Below are 19,623 nucleotides of genomic sequence, written 5' to 3' on the forward strand. Positions count from 1 at the left end.
GTCCTTTTGGTGCCTCCCAAGAGACAGACCAGATTATGATCAACTCAAGAATCCAGGTCTTTCAGCAGCATTGGGAGACAGTGGTTCCTTTCCAGTAATATGGCTGAACATCTGCAATAGCCACAAACCTGGAGCAACCCCACAAATAACCCCAAGCAACCCCAATAACCTCTATATTATCTTCCTTTTTTTGTATTAGAAAACAGAGAAATTAGGTCCCTGACCACAGCTGTGGCAGGCTCCTTTACAATACAGATTTCTGTGCATCCAACAGAGATATTAATTACTTGCTTCACGTAACTAGGTGTGCATGTAACTCATCTTTCACCTGGTCATATTTAGCCAACCCTAAGTAGAAGCTGTGAGAAAAACAAAGCCAAGAACAAGAACAAAAACATAAAACGAAAACGAATGGAAAACCAAACCTGGTTATGCTCTGGTGACTGTGACGACTATCAATTCATTATGAGATTGACAGTGAGTGTTTGTGAACGGATGTAGCAGTGGTTCCCAAAGTCCAGGTTACGTCCTGTGCAGGGAAAAGGGTTCCCAGGGCAACGGGAACAAGCTCCTCGGTTGTTCTCCACGGTTTCAACTTTCATGCTTGAGAGAAGCTAGCAGTTAAATAGGAAAAAAATATAGAAAAGATCTCTCTGTAAGGCTGCAACAATACCTGTGACTTGAACTGCTCCGTTCTTCTGTCTTTGCAGTCCACGGCATAACTGTGGAGACGGGTAGAACGTTTCCTCCGGGCAGTGCGTGTGCGCAGGGATCTGCCACGAGTGGAAGGATCGTGCGGGGGACCAGCACCCTGCGCTGTGTGCGCATGTGTGTGCGTGCTGTGGGATGGCTTGTGTCTGTAGAAGGGAGGGAAAAGGCGGGAATCCGCTCCAGGAAGCGCGCGTGGGATCTGCGGCAGGCAGTTGCGGCGGGGAGGCTGGGTTGGATCTGCTCCACGCAGGTTGTGTGTGGAGGGGCTCTCTTCCGCGCGGGGAGGGCGCCGAATCTGCCAAGCCCCGCAGGCCGCGGCGCAGGATCGCCCGGCCGCCTCTGCCCGGCCGCCGCCCCCCGGAGCCCCCCCCGCCCCCCCGGGCCGGACCCCCCCGCAGGCAGCGCTCGGGGCGGCGCCGCCGCCAAGGCACGGGAGCGGGGCTGGCGCGGGCCGTGCGTGTGCCCGGGCGCGGCGGCAGGGGGCGCCACCGCGCCGCGGCGGATAGGGCGGGGGCGGGGCGGAGGGGCGGGGCCGCAGCGCCGGGCCTGCCCCCGGTGTGCCGGGCCTGCCCCCGGTGTGCCGGGCCTGCCCCCGGTGTGCCGGGCCTGCCCCCGGTGTGCCGGGCCTGCCCCCGGTGTGCCGGGCCTGCCCCCGGTGTGCCGGGCCTGCCCCCGGTGTGGTGTGCCGGGCCTGCCCCCTGCCCTCGGTGTGCCGGGCCTGCCCCCGGTGTGCCGGGCCTGCCCTCGGTGTGCCGGGCCGCCCGGGCTGTTCCCGCTGCTGGGGCCGAACCTGCCTTCCACCCGCCGCCGAGGCCCGCCGGGGAGGCCCTGCCTTGGCGCGCTCACTGCCAGCTCCAGGCACGTACCCTCCGAGCCGGCGCGGTTTGGGCTCCGGCGCCCGGGAACCGCTGCGAGGCCCCGTGTTTTCGAGCCCTCCCCGGCGAGCAGGGTCCTTGTATGCAAAGGGAGGGGATGCTCTGGCCCCGTTGCCCCACACGGGTCTTTGCTGAGCTGCTCGTCATTGTCTAAGTGAAAAAAGGGACCGTTTCTGAAAAGCAAAAATGTTCAGGGGCACGTAACTGCATTCATTGTAAAACGTCTGGGTGTTTGCTGCCGGTGGGAGCTGGGGTGGACGCTCCGTCAGCCAGTGGTGTCCAGGTGGCAGCCGGCGGCTCTGGCCGTTTTCCGCGGTCTTGCTTTTGTTTTCAGGCACAAGTGCCATCACCACGCATGAGCTGTTCATCACCATCGACGTTCCTGCCTCCTCCCGTTTCCATTCAGTACTCAGTGGCCTGCTGTTCACGTCCCCTCAATGCTCCTTCCTTCCATGCCATTCCTTTCTCCTCTTCTGTATTCGTCTGTGTCAATTGTTCTTGTACATTGTGTTCTGTTTGGGTTTCTGTCATCACTCTCCCGTGTTTTGTACCCTGTCATCACTGCTGGCTGTTACACTTGTGCTCCCTGACTGATCATCCTCTCATTCACTTTCACATTCTTTGCTGCAGTCATAGCTGTCTGATATTTTGTCTGCTAATGCCCCATGAGATGGTGATCTGCCATCACTGCCTGTCAAGCTGACAAAATCATCTTATTGTTTCTTTTCCTCTGCTTCATGTCTACCTGCCATCTTTGGCTCTAGCTTGCATGTTCTTCAGCACGGCATTTCCTATTGCCAGATGTGGGTATGGACAGTCTGGTCACATACACAGCAGCTTGTGACTTGAACTGTCATCCTGTCCAACCCCCCCCCCAAAATTGGCAGGTCCTGTCCACACTCTCATATGACATGATGCAGTTTTCATTGCACAACTGTGCACATTAGGACCACGTCTGCCCCAGCCAGCAAACAGTGCTGTGATAAGCACAGTGCTAGCAGACAAATGAGTAGATTAGCAGGGTTTATCCTTTTGTTAAGCACAAACCTGTTCTCAATACTCATACATAAAGGAATAAAAATTGAACGAATGAGAAACAGCTCCTGCATGGGGGTTTTCTTCTGCAGAGGTGGGTTTTAAGGCTATTTTTTCTTTAATATGATGATGGCTGTGAACACACTTATAAAGCTGAAAGAAAAGTTTAGTCTGAAAATGTATTTGCACTCACAGAAGCTTCTACATGTACTTTGTAGTTGTCATGAGCTCTATAGAGCCCTCTGAGTCCTTTGCTTATCCCAGTATACCAGGAAGGAAGAGGTAATGGAATGACCAGATGCACGTGTATTACCCATGAGTCAGCACTGGATTTTTCTTGACATGCTGGGCAGCAGTAGGAAGGATCATTTCGTGTGATCACCCATCTCTCTGCAGGAGTATTTCAGTAAAGCAGCCTGTTAGGTGTTTTGGCCATACATTAGCATCACTGGCTTTCTTTTGTGACCACAGAACATGTCACCTTGCTCAATCAAGACAGCTCTGGGAGGGAGGCAGAAGAGACAAGGTGAAGGATAAAGGCTCAGTCTAAATCTATGCTATTTACCACCTCTGTGCAGGGGCAGAGTGCACTGTCCAAGCTGATGGTTTGAACAGTGCTCAGGTCAAAGGCTTGAATTGCTCAGGCTGATGAAAAAGACATCCAGACCACACCTTTAACTTAGTCACAAATGTGAAAATGACAGCAAACATCCGTGTCATCTGCTCTTCAAAAATGGCTCACTGTTCAGCTAAGTATCTTCACACAGAGAGAGACTGACAAGACAGGAGAGAGGCATTGAGCCTCCAGAGACTGGCAAGAATTTGAACACAGGTCTGTGCCGAGCAGTTCCAGTGGGCAACTCTAGACTATTCCCAGCTCAGAGACTTTTGTATTTTTATCTCTCTGCTTAGTTCTTACTGCTAAATTTATAAGATATGCAGGCGTATATTAGCATTCTGAAGAGAAGCAGATGGTTTCTGTAAAATAGGAGAGGGACTGAGGGGACAAAAAAAAAAAATCCTTCCCAAAAAAAGCCCAGTAAGCTGGAAGGAAATTGAAATAGGATAACTGCTAGGTTTTCAAAATAAAGTTTAATTATTTATTTAAGAACAAGAAATGTACTAATTTTTATTCAGTTGAACCAGAGGTACCATGAAGTATACTTAGGAAATAAAAAAGGGCAGACTCTTCAATTCAGAACAGTAACAAGTAAGCTTAGTAAGAGAGCTGGAGCTGTGTCATACCTCAATGTATGCTAAGAATAACTCTTACTAGTTTTCCTATCTATGAAGTCAGAAAGAGGATTAAAATGCTGATTTAAAAACACATCGTGCACACACAAAGCTCATCCCTTCTAGGCATGGTGCCTGCTCCTCCTTTGAGGTCCTGGGGGAATGGATGAAAGTGGGATTCATTCCAGTGGCCTAACAAGTTTCTCTTTCAAGCCTGCAGGACCTTTTGCTAGGAAAAGGGAAAACTGTGCTGAGAGTTACAGCCCCTTTGCTTATGTCTGTGACCAACATCAGATCTTGTACAGCTCTAAAAGCTTTCTACAGAAAACTGAGATTTCTCCTGTGTGCCACCATTGCTTCTTGATGGTATTAGCAGATAGACCAAGTGCAAGAGGACTCAAGGTTTGACCCTTTTTAATCATGTGATAAATTTGGTCTAATTCACCTCATACATTTGTTCAAATTCTATGAAATAACAAACCCTCTTTACAGTTTCAACCCGGAACAAAACAACTCCATGAACCAGTGCAGACCAGGGCCTTGGGATTCTGGTGGAAGACAAGTTGGACCTGTGTCAGCAGTGCTCCCCTGCAGTAATAACACTAACTGGCCATGGGATTGAATTAGTAAGTAGCCAGTAAGTAGACAGCAGGTGGAGGGATGTGGTTATTTCCATCTGCCTGGCACTGGTGGGGCTGCATCTGCAATACTGCATTCTGTTTTGGGAACTGCCCCACTCCCTCCCCTTATATGGGAGATGCTGACATACTGGAGAGGACCCAGTGAAAGCCCCTATTATCAATCAGCTGGAGCACATGCCAGATGAGGAGATGCAAGGGGAATTATGTTTGTTTGGCCTAAAGAAGAGAAGGCTAACGGAGGATCTAATTGCAGACTAACACCGCTGAAAAGGGGGTTGTGAATTAAGGTACAACCAAGCTTTTTCTCCAAGTGCACAAGGAAAGGACAAGGGTCTGAAAGGACAAGAAGCAATGGTTTCATGCTGCAAACCAGGAAAATTTTTTTTGCAACAAAAGGAACACATTATTTCCTATGAGTGTGCTGCAGCCCTGGGACATGCTGCCTAGACAGTTTGTGGATTCTCCATCCTTGGAGATTTCCAGGATACATGTGGACAAGGCCCTGAGAAACTTCATCTAGCTTTGAAGTTAGCCCTGTTTTGTGTAGGAGATTGGACCTCTGATATTCCTTCCAATCTACATTTTTCACTGTTTCAGTTGGACTCACTAATCCAGCAGGAAGAAAGTTGCATTCTGCTGTTTGAAGACTGATCAATTCACTGAAAAGGCTGAGGAGCACAGAACTAGTACCAGCCACAGGAAGGTCAGGACCATGCAGGTAGCAGGAAGGGTGGTGGCTGGTAAGGGGTAGCATGGGAATGAGTCCTCTCGGGCACCATCCAAATGAGCCACCAAATCACCTCCTTCAGCCTGAGTCCTCAAAGTGATGATCCCAGGGGCAAAGTGCCAACCTCTTTTTCTCATTATGTTCTTACAGGATAGAGCTGTAATCTCTGACCTTGGAGATTTTCAAAAGCTGTCTGACATGGTCCTGGAAAACCTGCTCAAGGTGGCTCTGCTTGTGCAGGGGTTTTGGACCAGATCACCTCCAGGGTTCCCTTACAACCTCAGCCACTCTGTGATTCTGTGATTCTGATTTTATCTGTTGATTTTAACATTCTGTCCAACTCTAGCCACTCAGCTTCACTCACACTCACAGGATCATGTTTCCTTTCAGGTATTAGCACCTCTGACCCTTGCTTGTCACCTAACATCCTAGAGAAATTTTAAAACCTGAGAATAAAATTTCTAATTCAAATTCTAATCTGATTGAAAAGTTGTATTTATTGTGTGCACATTTTCTGGGTATGGTCTACATATCTGGAGTTGTCTTCCAATTACATTATTAGGATATGTCACCATTTGTTTTAAACTTTCTCGACCATCTTAATCTGCATCCTCAGAGACTGTTACCTCTCTGGGGAATTGGAGAACATAAGAACCCTGTAACCTTCTCTTTGCAGTTCTTTGGACAAGGTGCCACAAAGCAGAGCGTTCCCCACTAGCCAGAGAAGCTCACTTGATTGAAACTCTTCTTTCTGCACTCATTCTGGCTGCAGGAGACTTTCTGATAAAATTTTCTGGATATTTCCTTTCTTTCAGCTATTTCCTAAGTACCTAAACTTTACTAGATATATGAAGTGGAGATCATAATGATTTTTTGATATCAGTATGGATCACTGCCCCAGATAGTCCCTACAGCCAACTTCAGTCTTTTGGGCAGCTCCAAGTCGAGGTGTAGCTTGCAGGGTGCTGGGACCAGTGGCCCTATTTTTCCCACTCACCCAGTGCAGTTAGCAGAGATGCAGAGTAGCCTAGAAATATAAGAGAAAGGGCTGGAGAAAGTCATCTGTGGGGGTTGAGAAGAATGTGGGAGGGGGAAGAGTCACTAAGTGGATCCTGATTGGAAAATGGAGTGAGGAAAAGGTTGACCACAGTGAACAGTGCTGTGCTGGGTCTTTGTCAGAAGCAAGTGGTGGACTTGCAGTGCCCATTTTGCAGAGACAGTTCACTGCCAACCTGTTTTTAATAAGTGTGTGTCAGCAACAGCAGATTTTAAAGATTAAAGCTGTCAAGGGAAAACTAACGCTGAGTTTCCAAGAGTTTATGGGATTGAATCCTCATCTTCAGTGCTACTCAGGATGAACACAGTTCTTGCCTAATTCTTAGAGACTTTCCTGTATGAGTCATTGTTCACAAGAGAATAGCAGCTTTATACACAGATGGTTGCAGAACAGAGACACTATTGAGAGGAAAACACTGAGACATCTATGTCCTGCAGACACAGACACACACATATACACAGATCAACAACTTTATCCGCAGAAAGCAGTCAGTCCTGCTCAGTGTGTTCAGGCAGAATCTCTGCTCTTTCATGACATAAGAAATCCCTGATGGAATTCAAGTAATGAGCAATTCATGGTGAAGAGGGAAGCTTACTGTCAGTGAAATATCAATGTCCAAACGAGCACACCCAGAGGGAGTTTGGCTGGACAACTGCCTATCTGGATTGCTTTTCTTAGCTGGCCAGAAGCCCAGTTCTTCATGGGATCAAAAGAAAAGATCAGATGCTCCAGGACCTAGCAAGCTGTTGTAGATGATCTGGCAAGTCCAGATCACACCACTAAGATTGATACTAAGCCAGAGAGAAGGAGGTCTGAAGGAAGGTTTAGGTGCTCTCATCAGAGTCCTCTTGGGATGTTTTCCTGCTTTTCCAGTGCCTCTCCATGCGATCTTAGGCAAGCCCCTTAAAACCCTTAAAGTAGGTGATTCATATAGGTTCATGCCCACATTTCCACATGCCAGTAACTTTCAGTTCAATGGTTCCGGTTTGGACACCAGGGCAACTATAACAGTATAAAGGTCACTGTCAGTCGCTTGTGCCACTGCCTGGGCCAGCACTGCCTGGGCCAGCACTGCCTCAGATGAAACAGGCAAGGAACACATTCCAAAATACAGTGCCTGCACTGGAAACCCTTGCTACAGAATTTTATGGATGCCAAAAGTTTCCATGGGCTCAAAAAATAACTGCCCTAGATAATGGAAATGAGCTATTAAATACAAGATACCACCTCTAACTGGCGAAGACCTGAGCCTTCATTTGCTGGACATCAAGAGGCTGTTCTGCAGAAATATCTCTCCATACCCGTCCTTTTCCCTAGACTCCTGCTATTAGATATTGGTGGAAACAGGATAATAAACCAGACATACCTGTGGTCTGATCCAGAACTATTTGTCTTATGTTGTTGTATAACACTTAGAAGTTGTGACCCAAATGGTCACAGTTTGCTTGTTATTGATACTGAAACTATAAGATTTCTGGATAATGCCTTTCTTCCTTTCAATGGCTTTTCCATGTAGCATGAAATAGTTAAACGTTAAATAAATAAAATTGACCTAGTGTTTATAGAGCTGGAAGAAGAGAGGACAAGGCTACAGTATCTGCTCTAATGAATACAAACACTTAGGAATCCTTGAGGTGGTCTAGAGTCAGGCCTGTCCTGTTCTTTGTGAGCATCCTGACCACCATGAAATGCCCTGGATATGCCCTGCATAATTAGTTTGCACAAAGATGAATAGCAGCCGGATGGAGTGAGGGAAGCTCTTTCCTGAAATTCTGTATCCAGCTGATTGGAGCACGCTGTTGTGACTTAGGCTTTCCAGAGCCACAGGAAGACAGAGATGAACACTGAATTGCTGGAGAGAAGGCATGGCATCACCATTTCAGACAAGGGGTTTGTGACATCTGGCTGCTGTTGACATCTGACTCTAAGGCAAAGAGTCAGAGTTATGTCACATTTATGTGACCAAATACGTGCCTGTCATGTAACAGGGTGGGACCTGCTCTTCCTCTCAATAGGAAATATGTTGACTAGAAGTAGGCTGATGTTATCACAGCGGTTTGTTATTCTCAGCCTGCTTCCAAGAAAGGAGGTGAAGTGAAGCAGTCAGCTCTCCAGGTGAATTATCCTGGCAGGCAAATCCAGTTTAGTCTTAGGTGAATCACTACAAGCTGTTTGTTCATGTAGTATCATTGTCCATTTATAGACAGAGACTACGTGTGTTTATGTCTGACTCTAAAATAGGAGGTACAGCTCTGGGCACTGTTACAACAAAGATGACTAAACCCGCCCTGGAACATCGCTAAGTTTTACAATAGCCACAGCCAGGCAGGACACTGCACATCTGATGTCATTTTCATATTTGACCTTGTACAAGGAGAGTTCCAAGGTCAGCAGAGCCACAAGAAACACTGCTAAAGGCAGAAATCAAAGGTAAAGTCATTCTGTATCATTAAGTGCATTTTAAAATTTGTGTTTGAATCACATATTTGGTCATATGAAAATGACTCATAACTCTGAGTCCTCTGCTTGGAATGTTTGAGGCCCTGGATGCCTCAATTTCCAAGTGTGATACTCAGGAATATCTGGTTTAGGAAATCCCTAAACTGCAGCAGCTTAGTGGACGATGGATGGGGAAGTATTCATTCAAGGGAAGCACTGCTATGTGTTGTTCTGCTACTTAACTCCACCCTATGCATTCTCTTTGTGTTGCTGTCAGAAAGACTGTAGACTAGATGAGATTTTGTTCTGAGCTCCTGTATCCGTTCTTATGTCTTGGCTGTTCAAACCATTCAGAATGGTCCCCTCCATCAAAAGCTATACCTTTTAAGCATTTTAACAACTTTTGTGTACAAGCTCAGAACATTTCCTCTCCAACAACAGAACTAATTTCTGCTAGTCATTTAGACTTGAAAGGTCATTTAAAGGTCCAGTGCTACATGTAGTTTCTTTTTAGACCCTTCCTTTCCTGGTTCTTGGCCTCAAGAGATCTCCTGGTGTTGCTGTGTCTTGCAAACAGGTATGACCAATCAATTACTCATGTGAATCTCCAGTCCATTGCGACTAAAAAACTCTCCCATGCACCTATGCGAACCCTTTCTCATTTTGAGCTCTGCAGGATCTTTTCAGTGAAGACAGCAGGAGTAATTTAGCTCTTTTCCATGGGCTGGACAGATTGTCAGATGTTACTTTAAACAAACAAAACATTGACCATGCTGTTTCTACAGCTGTCAGATGTGAACTTTCTTCTGTTACTCCCAATATATTCTTAGGTCTCTCTTCAGGGAATCTGCCCATCTGTAAAGGGCTTGTTCTAGTGGTGTCATTTTAAACTCCAGATACAATCTGTAAAATCATGGAATAAATTTTCTATGACTGGATAACTGTAACTGAGGCTGTCTGCAGTGTTATATGAAGTTGTCTCTTTCTCATTCACAGATAGAATTTCAGTGACACTAAGGTTTGTTAAAAAGTTAACTGAGGTCTTCACCATAGGCTCTTTGGTAGCAGACAGGGGGAAAAAGGCCCTTTCAAGGTGAGATTAATCTCACCCTAACACAGAATACCTTCATATGATTTTAGAACTGGTTTCTCAGAATACTGTCCTAGAACAGATGACAGAGTGAGTATGACAGTTGTGATGGCTCAGGAAATAAATTCAGAGAGATCTTATAGCCAGAGGGATTGTTTTGACCATTTAGTCAGACCTGCTGATTACTGGCCCAAGAACACCTGCATCCAGCCAAGATGCTTTAGCTGAGCTGGAACAGATGATAGAAAACAAGGCTGAGACTGAAAGCTGACCAATTCATTCCAGTGCCTGGTACCCTAGAAGCTGCAAATCTGCATGTTTCTAGGATGGCTTCTGTATCTTCCATCTAGTTACTCTAGCTCTGATATCTATGCTAGATAAAAAAGCTTTCTATGCTCAGAAATAATTTTCCTCATATACAGTAAACATGTCACCCTTTGTCATCCTTCACAATAAAGACAATACATGATACAGAAACAAACATAGGTCTAAGCCTTTGGTAATAGCTGCTCTCTGTGAAAGAAGTAAAGCTATTTTGCAAGCTGAAGAGAAGGACCAGACATATCTCAAGAGAAACTAACCATGTAATTATCTGCACAATGAAATGAGGATTACTTATGGGACTTGTTCAAGAGATATGTACCTCCAGTGATTGAAAGGGATCCTCTGACACGAATGGATCCCTTCTGTTTAGATTGGACATTTGTACACAAGCCAATGTGAAGTTATAGTAACAAGTTTAGAAAAAAAATGCAAAATAAGAATGCAGTTAATGTTTACATTTGGGCTTGCCTGCTGAAAAGCTGAAGTTTGTAATTGCTTCAAGAAGTGGACAACCCTAGGACTAAAACCCTGCTAGAGGCTTTCTCATCAAGAAAGTTCATGCAAAGAAGGACAGAAGCCTGCAAAAATATCAGAGGGAGATAAAGAGAAAGCAGAAGTTGGAAGTATAAAAATAACAGAGGAAAAAAAATGTCAGAGAATAAACCAAAGAAAAATATTTAAGTATTCTGGCAACTTTAAACATAAGAAAAGTAAAATTTAGACTAAAATTCATTGTTGTACATGAAAGCTCTAAACTCTATGGATCTGCATTCCAACATAGGTAAATCTGGGTTTGTATATGCTGGAGAAAAATTTGAGGCTTTTGGTTTGATTTCAGATCTTGCCATCTATAAATGGCATTGTTAGAGAATACTGCTGATAGATGTACCTGGGTGTGTGCCATGGTATCAGGTATGTTGCTTTTTTGCCAAGCAAGGCACAGCTGGTGTGATAATAACACATAATGGATCATAGTTCAGTAATTATTGGCTTAAATGCTTATCAAAAGGGGATGTTTTAAAGCAATTTAGCACAAATTCCAAGAATCAAAAATAGATCTGTGGAAAGTAGTCTGAGAGTTGTTGAACCAATCCTAACAAAAAACCTTGAAGAGGGCAGCTGATTGCTGCTTAGCCTGTCTAAATGAAGGACAGCTACACTGAAAGCCACCTTCTGAAATGTTCAGGAGAAAGGCTACAGTCAGGCTACCTGATTACTCACTTTAAAGAAAAAGGTATTGCAAATTTGTAAAACTTCAGGAAAAGAGAGGTAGTAAAGTACTCTAATAAAGTGTCACATAAATAAAAAGCCCATGCAGCCCAAGGCCAGGAGACACACACATACATTATGGGCACAAAAGGTGGTAGTTGTTCTGAACTTCTCCTCGCCACTGATTGCAAAGCAAGAACAAATCAAAAGGAGAAATGGGAGGGTCTTCCATCATGACAACAGATGGAATAGAAAGGAACCTGAATCTTGGAAACAGAACAGGCCATACAGGAGTTAGTGGTCAGATGGGGTCTGTGAAAAGGACTGAGCTCACAGCAAAACATCACCAATTGTGCAAATCTTGGAGTGACTCACAGAAGTACCTGCTTCTTTTCCACTGGAACAGAAGTTGATGCATGTGCCTTGAAGTGCAGGACTGTGCTGGGTTTGTGTGGTGGGGTTTTTGGTTGTGGGGGAGAGGGCTATAGTGGTGGCCCTTGTGAGAAGCTTCTCGAGGCTCCCCCGGCTCCAAGTCGGACCCACATCTGGCCAAGGGCTGAGCCAATTAGCGACAGTGGCTGCACCTCTGCAAGAATGTATTTAAGAAGGGGAACCTGGGAGGGGGTTGGGGCTTGTGAGGAAGAGTTATGAGAAGGACACCTATGTGAACACTAAGGTCAGTTGACAGAAGGAGGAGGAAGTGGGGGGAAGTGCTCTGGAGCAGAGACCCCCCATGTATCCTACAGTGAGATGGCAGGGCCACCCCTCTGCCACCCATGGAGGTCCGCAGTGGAGCAGAAGTCTGTGAAGGAGCCAACACTGGGACAGGCATCTGCGCTTAAAAGAAGCCAGGACTCTGAGGAGAGAAGCGGTGCCTGCTGTTGTGGTTTGGTGATGGGAGGACTGCAATACGCGGGGGTGAGCCACACTGGATCAGCATGGGAACAGCTGCATCATGTGGGGAGGACTCATGCGGGAGAAGGTTCATGGAGGACTGACTGCAGTGGGAGGGGAGCCATGTGGAGCAGGGGAGGAATGTGCGGCGTTCAACCTCTCCTGAGAAGGAATGAGCAGCGAGCTGACTGTAACCCCCATCCCCTGCCCCTGTGCCACTGGGGGAGGAGGTAGAGATGTGGGGAGCAGAGCTGAGCCCAGGAAAAAGGGAGGGGTGGGAGTAGATGTTTTTTTCAACGTGGTGGCACTTCTCACTGTCCCACCTTGTCTGTTAAGTGTTGTTTTTGTTAGTGTTTGAATTAAAGTGATATTCTTTTTTCTTCCCCTAACAAATCTGTCTTTTGCCCTTGATTCCTCCCTGTCCTTATGTCGATTCCTGAGCATTTTGCTTTATTTACTCCTTCCCGTTCCTGAGGGGAAAGGGGTGAATGAACAGCTGCGTGGTGCTCAGTTGCTCTCTGGGTTCAAAGGACAACACAGGTAAGGAGCATCATGCACAGGTTGCAGTCACATGAACACCTGCATGCCCAAATGTGCAGCATACAATCAGCCACTTTCATATAGCAGAATGAGACACACGGTTGACTTGTGCACAGAACCATAATCATAAGCCTGGAGGAGTTAATGACTGGAATATGGAGATAGTTTTGCAATGTACACAGAGGGAATCACACAATGACACAGATCTCATGCTCTGTGGAGTAGTATGCATGAATACACTGAGACTTAAATAGGTGCACAGTATGTCTGAAACCTCCTGGAGTGGAGGATCTCACCAAACTGCAGAGAAATGCAGTGTATGCCTACTGCTGTTGAGACATGAACACTGGGCTAAGTCAAACCACACATCTCAACTTTTGTGAGTTTTTGACACATTCACAATAGACTGTCACACACACATCGAAATGAATGATATGTACACGCACAGACAAGTGCAGTCTTACGTGTGTGTGTGTATTCTGGGGTCAGTCACACCTCTGTACTGCAGCAAGCCTCTCCTGTGGACCAACAAGGTTCTCAAATACATGCACACTGAGTTCAGCGCTCACACATTTGCACGCATCTAAGGGTCTCACAAATGCACAGGAAGTAGACGTGTTTTCCTACTCACACACAGACACACAGTGCCTGGGAGGCAATCAACAGAGTGAGCATCAGAGGAGACGTGGACAGGTCTGCTGGGCATGTCTGGCTCCCCTCAATCAGTGGGGAGAACGATCCACTTATCTTGCTGATGTCTGAATACAGCACCAGGTTTGTGCTCTCCTTTCCCCTCTCCACTGACTGAATACAGAAGGATGCTGGGTGGCAGGCTTGGATACTGCTGTGAGGTGCTTGTCAGGCAGATCCAACTCCTTTTGCCTCATCCCTTCCGCATGCACGCTGGCGTGAATCTTGCACACACACAAGTGAGCCTCTCCCTCTCCTCCACATGCCACATGTACTACTGAAGGGTACCACAGGAGCAGATCACCGTGCAGCAGGTTGCACAAACAGGGATGAGACCCTCATACATGCCCGTGGTGCAGCGAGTCCCACCAGCCACTCATTCTTACAGGCACTCTGGAGTGAGTTCCTCATGCATAGGTGTATTCAGACACGCACACAGGCAGCTTACACACAAACACAGAGTCACACACATGCATCTGGGTCTCACATGGTTGTCCCATAAGCACACATACAGGTCAGTCTGCTATCTGAGTGAGTCTCACCCATTCAGGGGAAGCCATATATACAAATGCATGGGTGTGACACGCACAGCTCAGCCTCAAGGTGTGTGCTCACATGCACCACAGTAAGTCACACTCATAGGTGAGTCTCTCACATGCACACACGTGTCTCCTGCACAAGCAGACGTACCGTACGCCTTCATAGGAGGCTGAGTTTCACAAAAGATTGAGCTTCTCACACACAGTTGTGGGAGATTCTCATACACAAACACAGACACACGTATCCCATAAGCAACACACAAGAGGTAGTACAGAGTCACTCAGGTATGCATGCCCTGCCTTTTGGGTATATCCATGCACACATGGAGATCTCAAGCACTATGTGGGCGAGTCTCGTATGTGCACATGCCCTCATCCACACACATACACACACACACACACACACAAAGAGTGGGTCAGGCAGCCCACCCTGCAGCAAGTCACACATATGTGTATGCCTGGGCTTCATACACACACATCCACGCCAGTGCTTATACATGTACAGGCAGGTATATATTACATATGTGTAGTGAGTCAGGTGTGCATACCTGGACAGAGAGACATACACAGATTCACACACCCCTATGTGCACAGACAGATGTGTCTAACATACAGACACACAGAAGTCACACATTCTGCAGAGTGAGTCAGGCATGCACACCCAGAACAGGCTCTGCACACAGAGCGTGTGTTCATAAACAAAATACACACACGGGGGTGTCTCACACATACATATACATGAGTGTCACACTGATGAGGGTGTCTCACAAACACACAGGTATCAGACAGACCAGGGTGTCACATACACAGAGGTGTCTCACACGGGTGATTCACGCACATGCTGCAGTCAGACACACACCCAAAGCAAGCTGCACACTCAGCTGAGTGTTGCAGAGATGAAGATGTGTCACACACATGCTTGTATGGTCCACACATGCTTGGGTATGTCCCATGATGTCTTGCAGGCAAAATGGGTTTCACACACTTAGGTGTGTGTCACAAATACACACATGGTGTCTCAGAGATACTGAGACATCTCACTCTCACAGAGACACGCGTCTCCAAACGCACACACGGTGTCTCAGACACACGGGGTCATACACATCGGTGTTGCAGACAGACATGGTGTCCCCCATCCTGTCTCTCACAGACACAGACACACAGGTGGTGTACACACACACGGTGTCAGGCACACAGTGGCTCACACGGCGCCTTTCGCAGACACATAGAGGTGTCTGGGTGTCACAGGCACGGTGACTCTCACGGGTGCCCCTCACACACACACACTGCGCGTCTCCCACCCGCGGCCTCTCTCTCTGCCACACACAGGTGCCACACACAGTGTCCCTCGGACACAGCTACACCACTCACCCCCCCACCCCCAGCTCCTCGTGCAGTCGCGCTCACACGGTGTCTCGCCCCACTCTCGCCTTGTCTCTCACACACACCCGCGCGATGTCTCTCGGGGTCACAGACGCACTCGGTCTCCCCCCCTCACACGCACACACGCTGTCCGCCGACACGAGTGTCGCCCACGCGGAGCGGGCGGCGAACCCGGGTGGCCTCTCCTCCCTCTCCCCCGCCCCATCCCCTCCTCCCTCCCTTCCCCCTCTCCCCTTCTCCCCTTCCCCCTCCGCTCTCCCTGTCCCGCCTGTCCCCCGCCCCGCCCCGCCCCGCCCCGGCGGTGCCGGTGGGCGCCGGGGCGGCTCCGCTCCCGCTCCCGCCACCGCTCCCGCTCGGCCCCCCCCGGGGCGGTGCGAGGCGGGCGAGGGGCGCGGCCAGCGCGGGCCCGCCCGCAGCCCTGCGCGGCGCTGGACGGGCAGCGGCGCCCCGGCTGGGCGCGGAGCGGCGGCCGAGGCCAGGGCGGCTGCGGGCGGAGCGCGGCCGCGGCCCCCGGCAGGATGTCGGGGTCGCGCTGCCAGACGCTGTACCCCTTCTCCGGGGAGCGGCACCGGCAGGGGCTCCGCTTCGCCGCGGGGGAGCTGATCACGGTGCTGCAGGTGCCGGACGGCGGCTGGTGGGAAGGGCAGAAGGAGGACGGGCTGCGCGGCTGGTTCCCGGCCAGCTACGTGCAGCTCCTGGAGGTAGGAGCGGGAGCTGGGCCGCGCCGAGAGCGGGCCGGGAGGGAGGCCGGGGGCGGGAGCCGCTCGGCGGCCGGGCCGGGGGCGGGAGCCGTCCCGGAGCGCCCCTCACGCGGCCCGGGGGTGGCCGGGGATGTGCCGGCGGGGGGCGGGGGGCGGGGGGGGGGGGGGTACCGGCAGCGGTGCGTGGGGGGGACGCGCGGCCGCGCACCGGCGTGGCCGGCGGGGACCCTCCGCGACATCGCTCTGCCTGGTGCCCAGGGCAGCGCGGGTGGGCCGGGCGCCCCAGGGCTGGAGCGCGCTGGGTGCCGGTGACAGTACGCGGCGCTCGGAGAAGGAACAGCCCGCGCGGCCCCACGCCGGCAGCCGGAGCCTCTGGTGCCCCCACTCACAGACACGGAGTGGCAGGGTTCAGGGTGTACAGCGAGCCGCAGGCTCCTCTGGACTCCTGTGTTTTCACAACACAAGTTTCTTTGTTAGTTTAAGAATGTGGGAGTCCTTTTGTTTGTCAGTTTTGCCACCTACAAGATCATTTACTGAGATATGTGGATGTTTGTGGTTTCACAAATTGCTAAGTATTTACACATCTAACCAGGAATTTAGGAATTGTTTGAGGCAAAATCTATCATGAGACAAACTCTGCTCAGCAAAGGCAGTGGGAAATCACTTCTGTGTACACAATAACTTTACTTTCCTATCATCTCCCCCTTGGAAACTCCTCTTTTCCTGCTTAAATCTGAGCAAGTTCCACTGTGCTCAGATTGAAAGCTGCTGCCCTCCTGATGTGCCTTTCTGACCCTTGGCTCATGTACCACTGAAAACTTTGCTGCAGACCGACTGTCCACACAGCCCAGCCTCCCTTCTCTTGAGCAAACCTTCGGAAGGAAGGTAAGAAAGATGGCAAGTGCCGAGTGCTGTTTGCTCTGGCATGTTTTCCTTTTCCCCAGAGGTGGTGCCTAATAAGGACTATGAGCTGGAGTTAATAAATATATAGAAAGAGAGCTAATTAACCAAATTAACCAAATTTATGTGACCATGGGTATTTGGCACACATTTCTGTGTGTGTGTGTGTGTGTCATGTCTCTGTGCAGGTAGACATTCCGTTGTGTGCTAGTTTGCTCAGGGACCTGCTCTAACTGAAAGACAACAGGATAGAAATATTCTCCTTCTCTGTTCTCTGATCCAAGTCCCTGTATAACCACATTGACATTGGATCTAGCGTCAGGGAGGTGATGATAATGCATAGGCAGATGGGGCCATGAACACAATTCTCCTTTCAGTACCAACCAGCATTTACGTTGGCTTTGGGTGGCCCTGGCCCTGCAGCTTTTGGTAAGGTTCAGTGTTATGTTCTGAGCTTAATTTAACCACATGGTGTTGTTGAAAGATGAAAATGTTATTCCTGCCTTCTGTCGTGCCCTCGCTTCCCCATGCCCCATTTACTCCAGCAGGTACTGCTGCTCTTGTCTCTGGAGCCCTCCCTGTACCTCACTGTCCCAAAGGACAGCTGGCTGCATTTCTTGCCACAGCAGTGAATGAACATGGCTTGTGGCATTGTCCAAAGTGTACCAGGGCTGGCAGGGTTTGCCCTGCATGGCATACATCCTTTCTCCTCACAGAAAAGTCTATCAGGTGGCTGGGTAATACCAAAAGGAGATGGCCTTCTTTTGAAGCCTTTGTAACTTTAAGCCTGCCACTGTGTATAGACAGGCAAGCTGGATTTTCTCATTCATATGACTTCAGGTTTACCAACACTGAAATCTCCTCGGACAGCACTGCTCTAAAGTCTGCCCTGAGATTTGGTTCTGAGCTGAAAGAGTGAAGCAAGAAAAGTATGAAGGACAACAGTTGGGGGGGGGTGTCTCTTCCACCCCTGAGTGGCTAGTTTAGCAGCCAGTCTGCGGTGTGCTGGTTCCTGCTGGATAAAGGAAGAGAAATGCTGGTGCTGTGTCTGAGTTGGGAGGAACCGTGCTGCACCAATAGCACCTGTGTCTCTTCACAGGCAGCTGGGCTGCAGAGCTGCCAGAACCCATCTGCATGCTGCCACATGGCTCTAGCTGGCTTATCGAGGAGCTGAGGATAGGGCATGCTCTTCCTTCTCATGTGCACTCACGCTGAATGTTGGTAGCTCTTGGCTCTTCCAAAGAAGATGTTGCCATGGCTGGTGGTTAACCAGAATGGGTTTTAATGGCAAATGTGGAGTTGGACAGCCCTGAGAAGATCATGAAGGTGACTTGTGGGACGAGAATACTGGTGCTAGAGATGGGCATTCCTGAGAGGTTGCTGCCTTTGCCACCCAAGTTATCTTGCTAGCAAGAATGTGTTTTCAACTCATTCATCGCAAAAGATCAAGGAAAGAACCAAAAACCTAGTAAAGGTGGGGCAAGAGAGACACAGGGAGGTAAAGAGGTAAAGATGTTTGGCATTCTTTCATTTCTGCTCCCGTGGTTGCTGCAAGCCCACAGTGGCAGGTTAGAAGAAAACAAGGATGGCTGGAAGTTCCTGCTCATGGCAGTGATGGAAACAATGAGAGCTGGAAGAGGACTGGAGAACTGTGTGGTAGGAAGAAGATGGAAACAAGATAATCTCTGTGAGCTCTGGAGAGGATACAGTTGTCACAGAGCAAAAGGGATAGCATAAACCAAGAGACTATCAAAAGCGGAGAGCAAAGTGAGCAAGGGAGGGTATTAGCTTTGTGCTGGGGTTCCAGATGGGTTTCCTCAGCCCAGGCTGGTTGGCAGCAGTTGGGGAGGGTGCTGTGGTCTTGTTCACAGAACTGCTGAGTTGGAAGGGACCGCTGGAGATCAGGTAGTCCAGCTTTCCTGGACATGTCTGCTCAGGTTTTGAATATGTGCAAGGATGGACGCTCTACAGACTTTCTGGGCCATCTCTTCCAGTGCTTGACTACCCTCACAGTTTTTTGTTGTGTTTAAAAGGGATTTCCTGTGTTTAAATTTGTGCCCATTGTGTCTCATCCTTTCATTGGATATCACTGAGAACAGTCTGTCTCTGATTTTTTTACTGGCCCTCCCATGGGTTTTTATACACGTTGATAACATCCCTCTTGAGCCTTCTTGCTTTGATGCTAAACAGTCCCAGTTCTTTCAGCCTTTCCTTGTATGATAGATGCTCCAATGCCTTAATCATTGTTGTGGCCCACTGCTGGACTCTCCAGTATGTCCTTGTCTTCCTTTCGCTGGGAAGCCGAGTACTGTTTCTTACACTGTTGTGCTCTTGGAGATAGTAGGTTAATGGAGAAACAGCCCCTAACCAGTATTTCCCAAACATGAGAATCCATTGACACCAGAGGAGTCCAAAAGAGTGCTGCTGAATGCATGTGGTTTTGCTCTGACTGATCTCGGTCTGTGAGCAAGCAACACCCTTCTGCAAACTCAAGGGCTTGGGGGAGGAGGAATGTTGTTGCTTGTGATCCATATTCCATTGAGTAGATACACCATCAGCTTCAACCTTCACCCCTCCTTTGGTTATTTATAGCTACGTCAGCCATGAGACCTGAAAGACAGGGGCTAGCAGATGC

The 19,623-nt window shown here is 48.7% G+C and overlaps 1 protein-coding gene across 4 annotated transcripts in view; it reads left to right on the forward strand.

Annotated features, from left to right (window-relative positions):
- Nucleotides 1-15,821: 15,821 nt before the first annotated feature.
- The window catches only part of GAS7 (growth arrest specific 7), a 105,977-nt gene continuing 102,175 nt past the window's right edge, over nt 15,822-19,623 (forward strand). For 3 of the 4 annotated variants that reach the window (XM_042802540.1, XM_042802542.1, XM_042802541.1), the window contains exon 1: nt 15,823-16,088. In XM_042802540.1, the coding sequence (XP_042658474.1) occupies nt 15,906-16,088 (183 nt within the window). In that variant the 5' untranslated portion in view covers nt 15,823-15,905. Of the gene's footprint in view, nt 16,089-19,623 lie in introns of all 4 variants that reach the window. The other variant, XM_042802543.1, reaches the window with a different exon arrangement.

Source organism: Tyto alba, unplaced genomic scaffold (assembly GCF_018691265.1).
Source record: "Tyto alba isolate M040663 unplaced genomic scaffold, T.alba_DEE_v4.0 Super-Scaffold_39, whole genome shotgun sequence".
NCBI classification, from domain to species: Eukaryota; Metazoa; Chordata; class Aves; order Strigiformes; family Tytonidae; genus Tyto; species Tyto alba.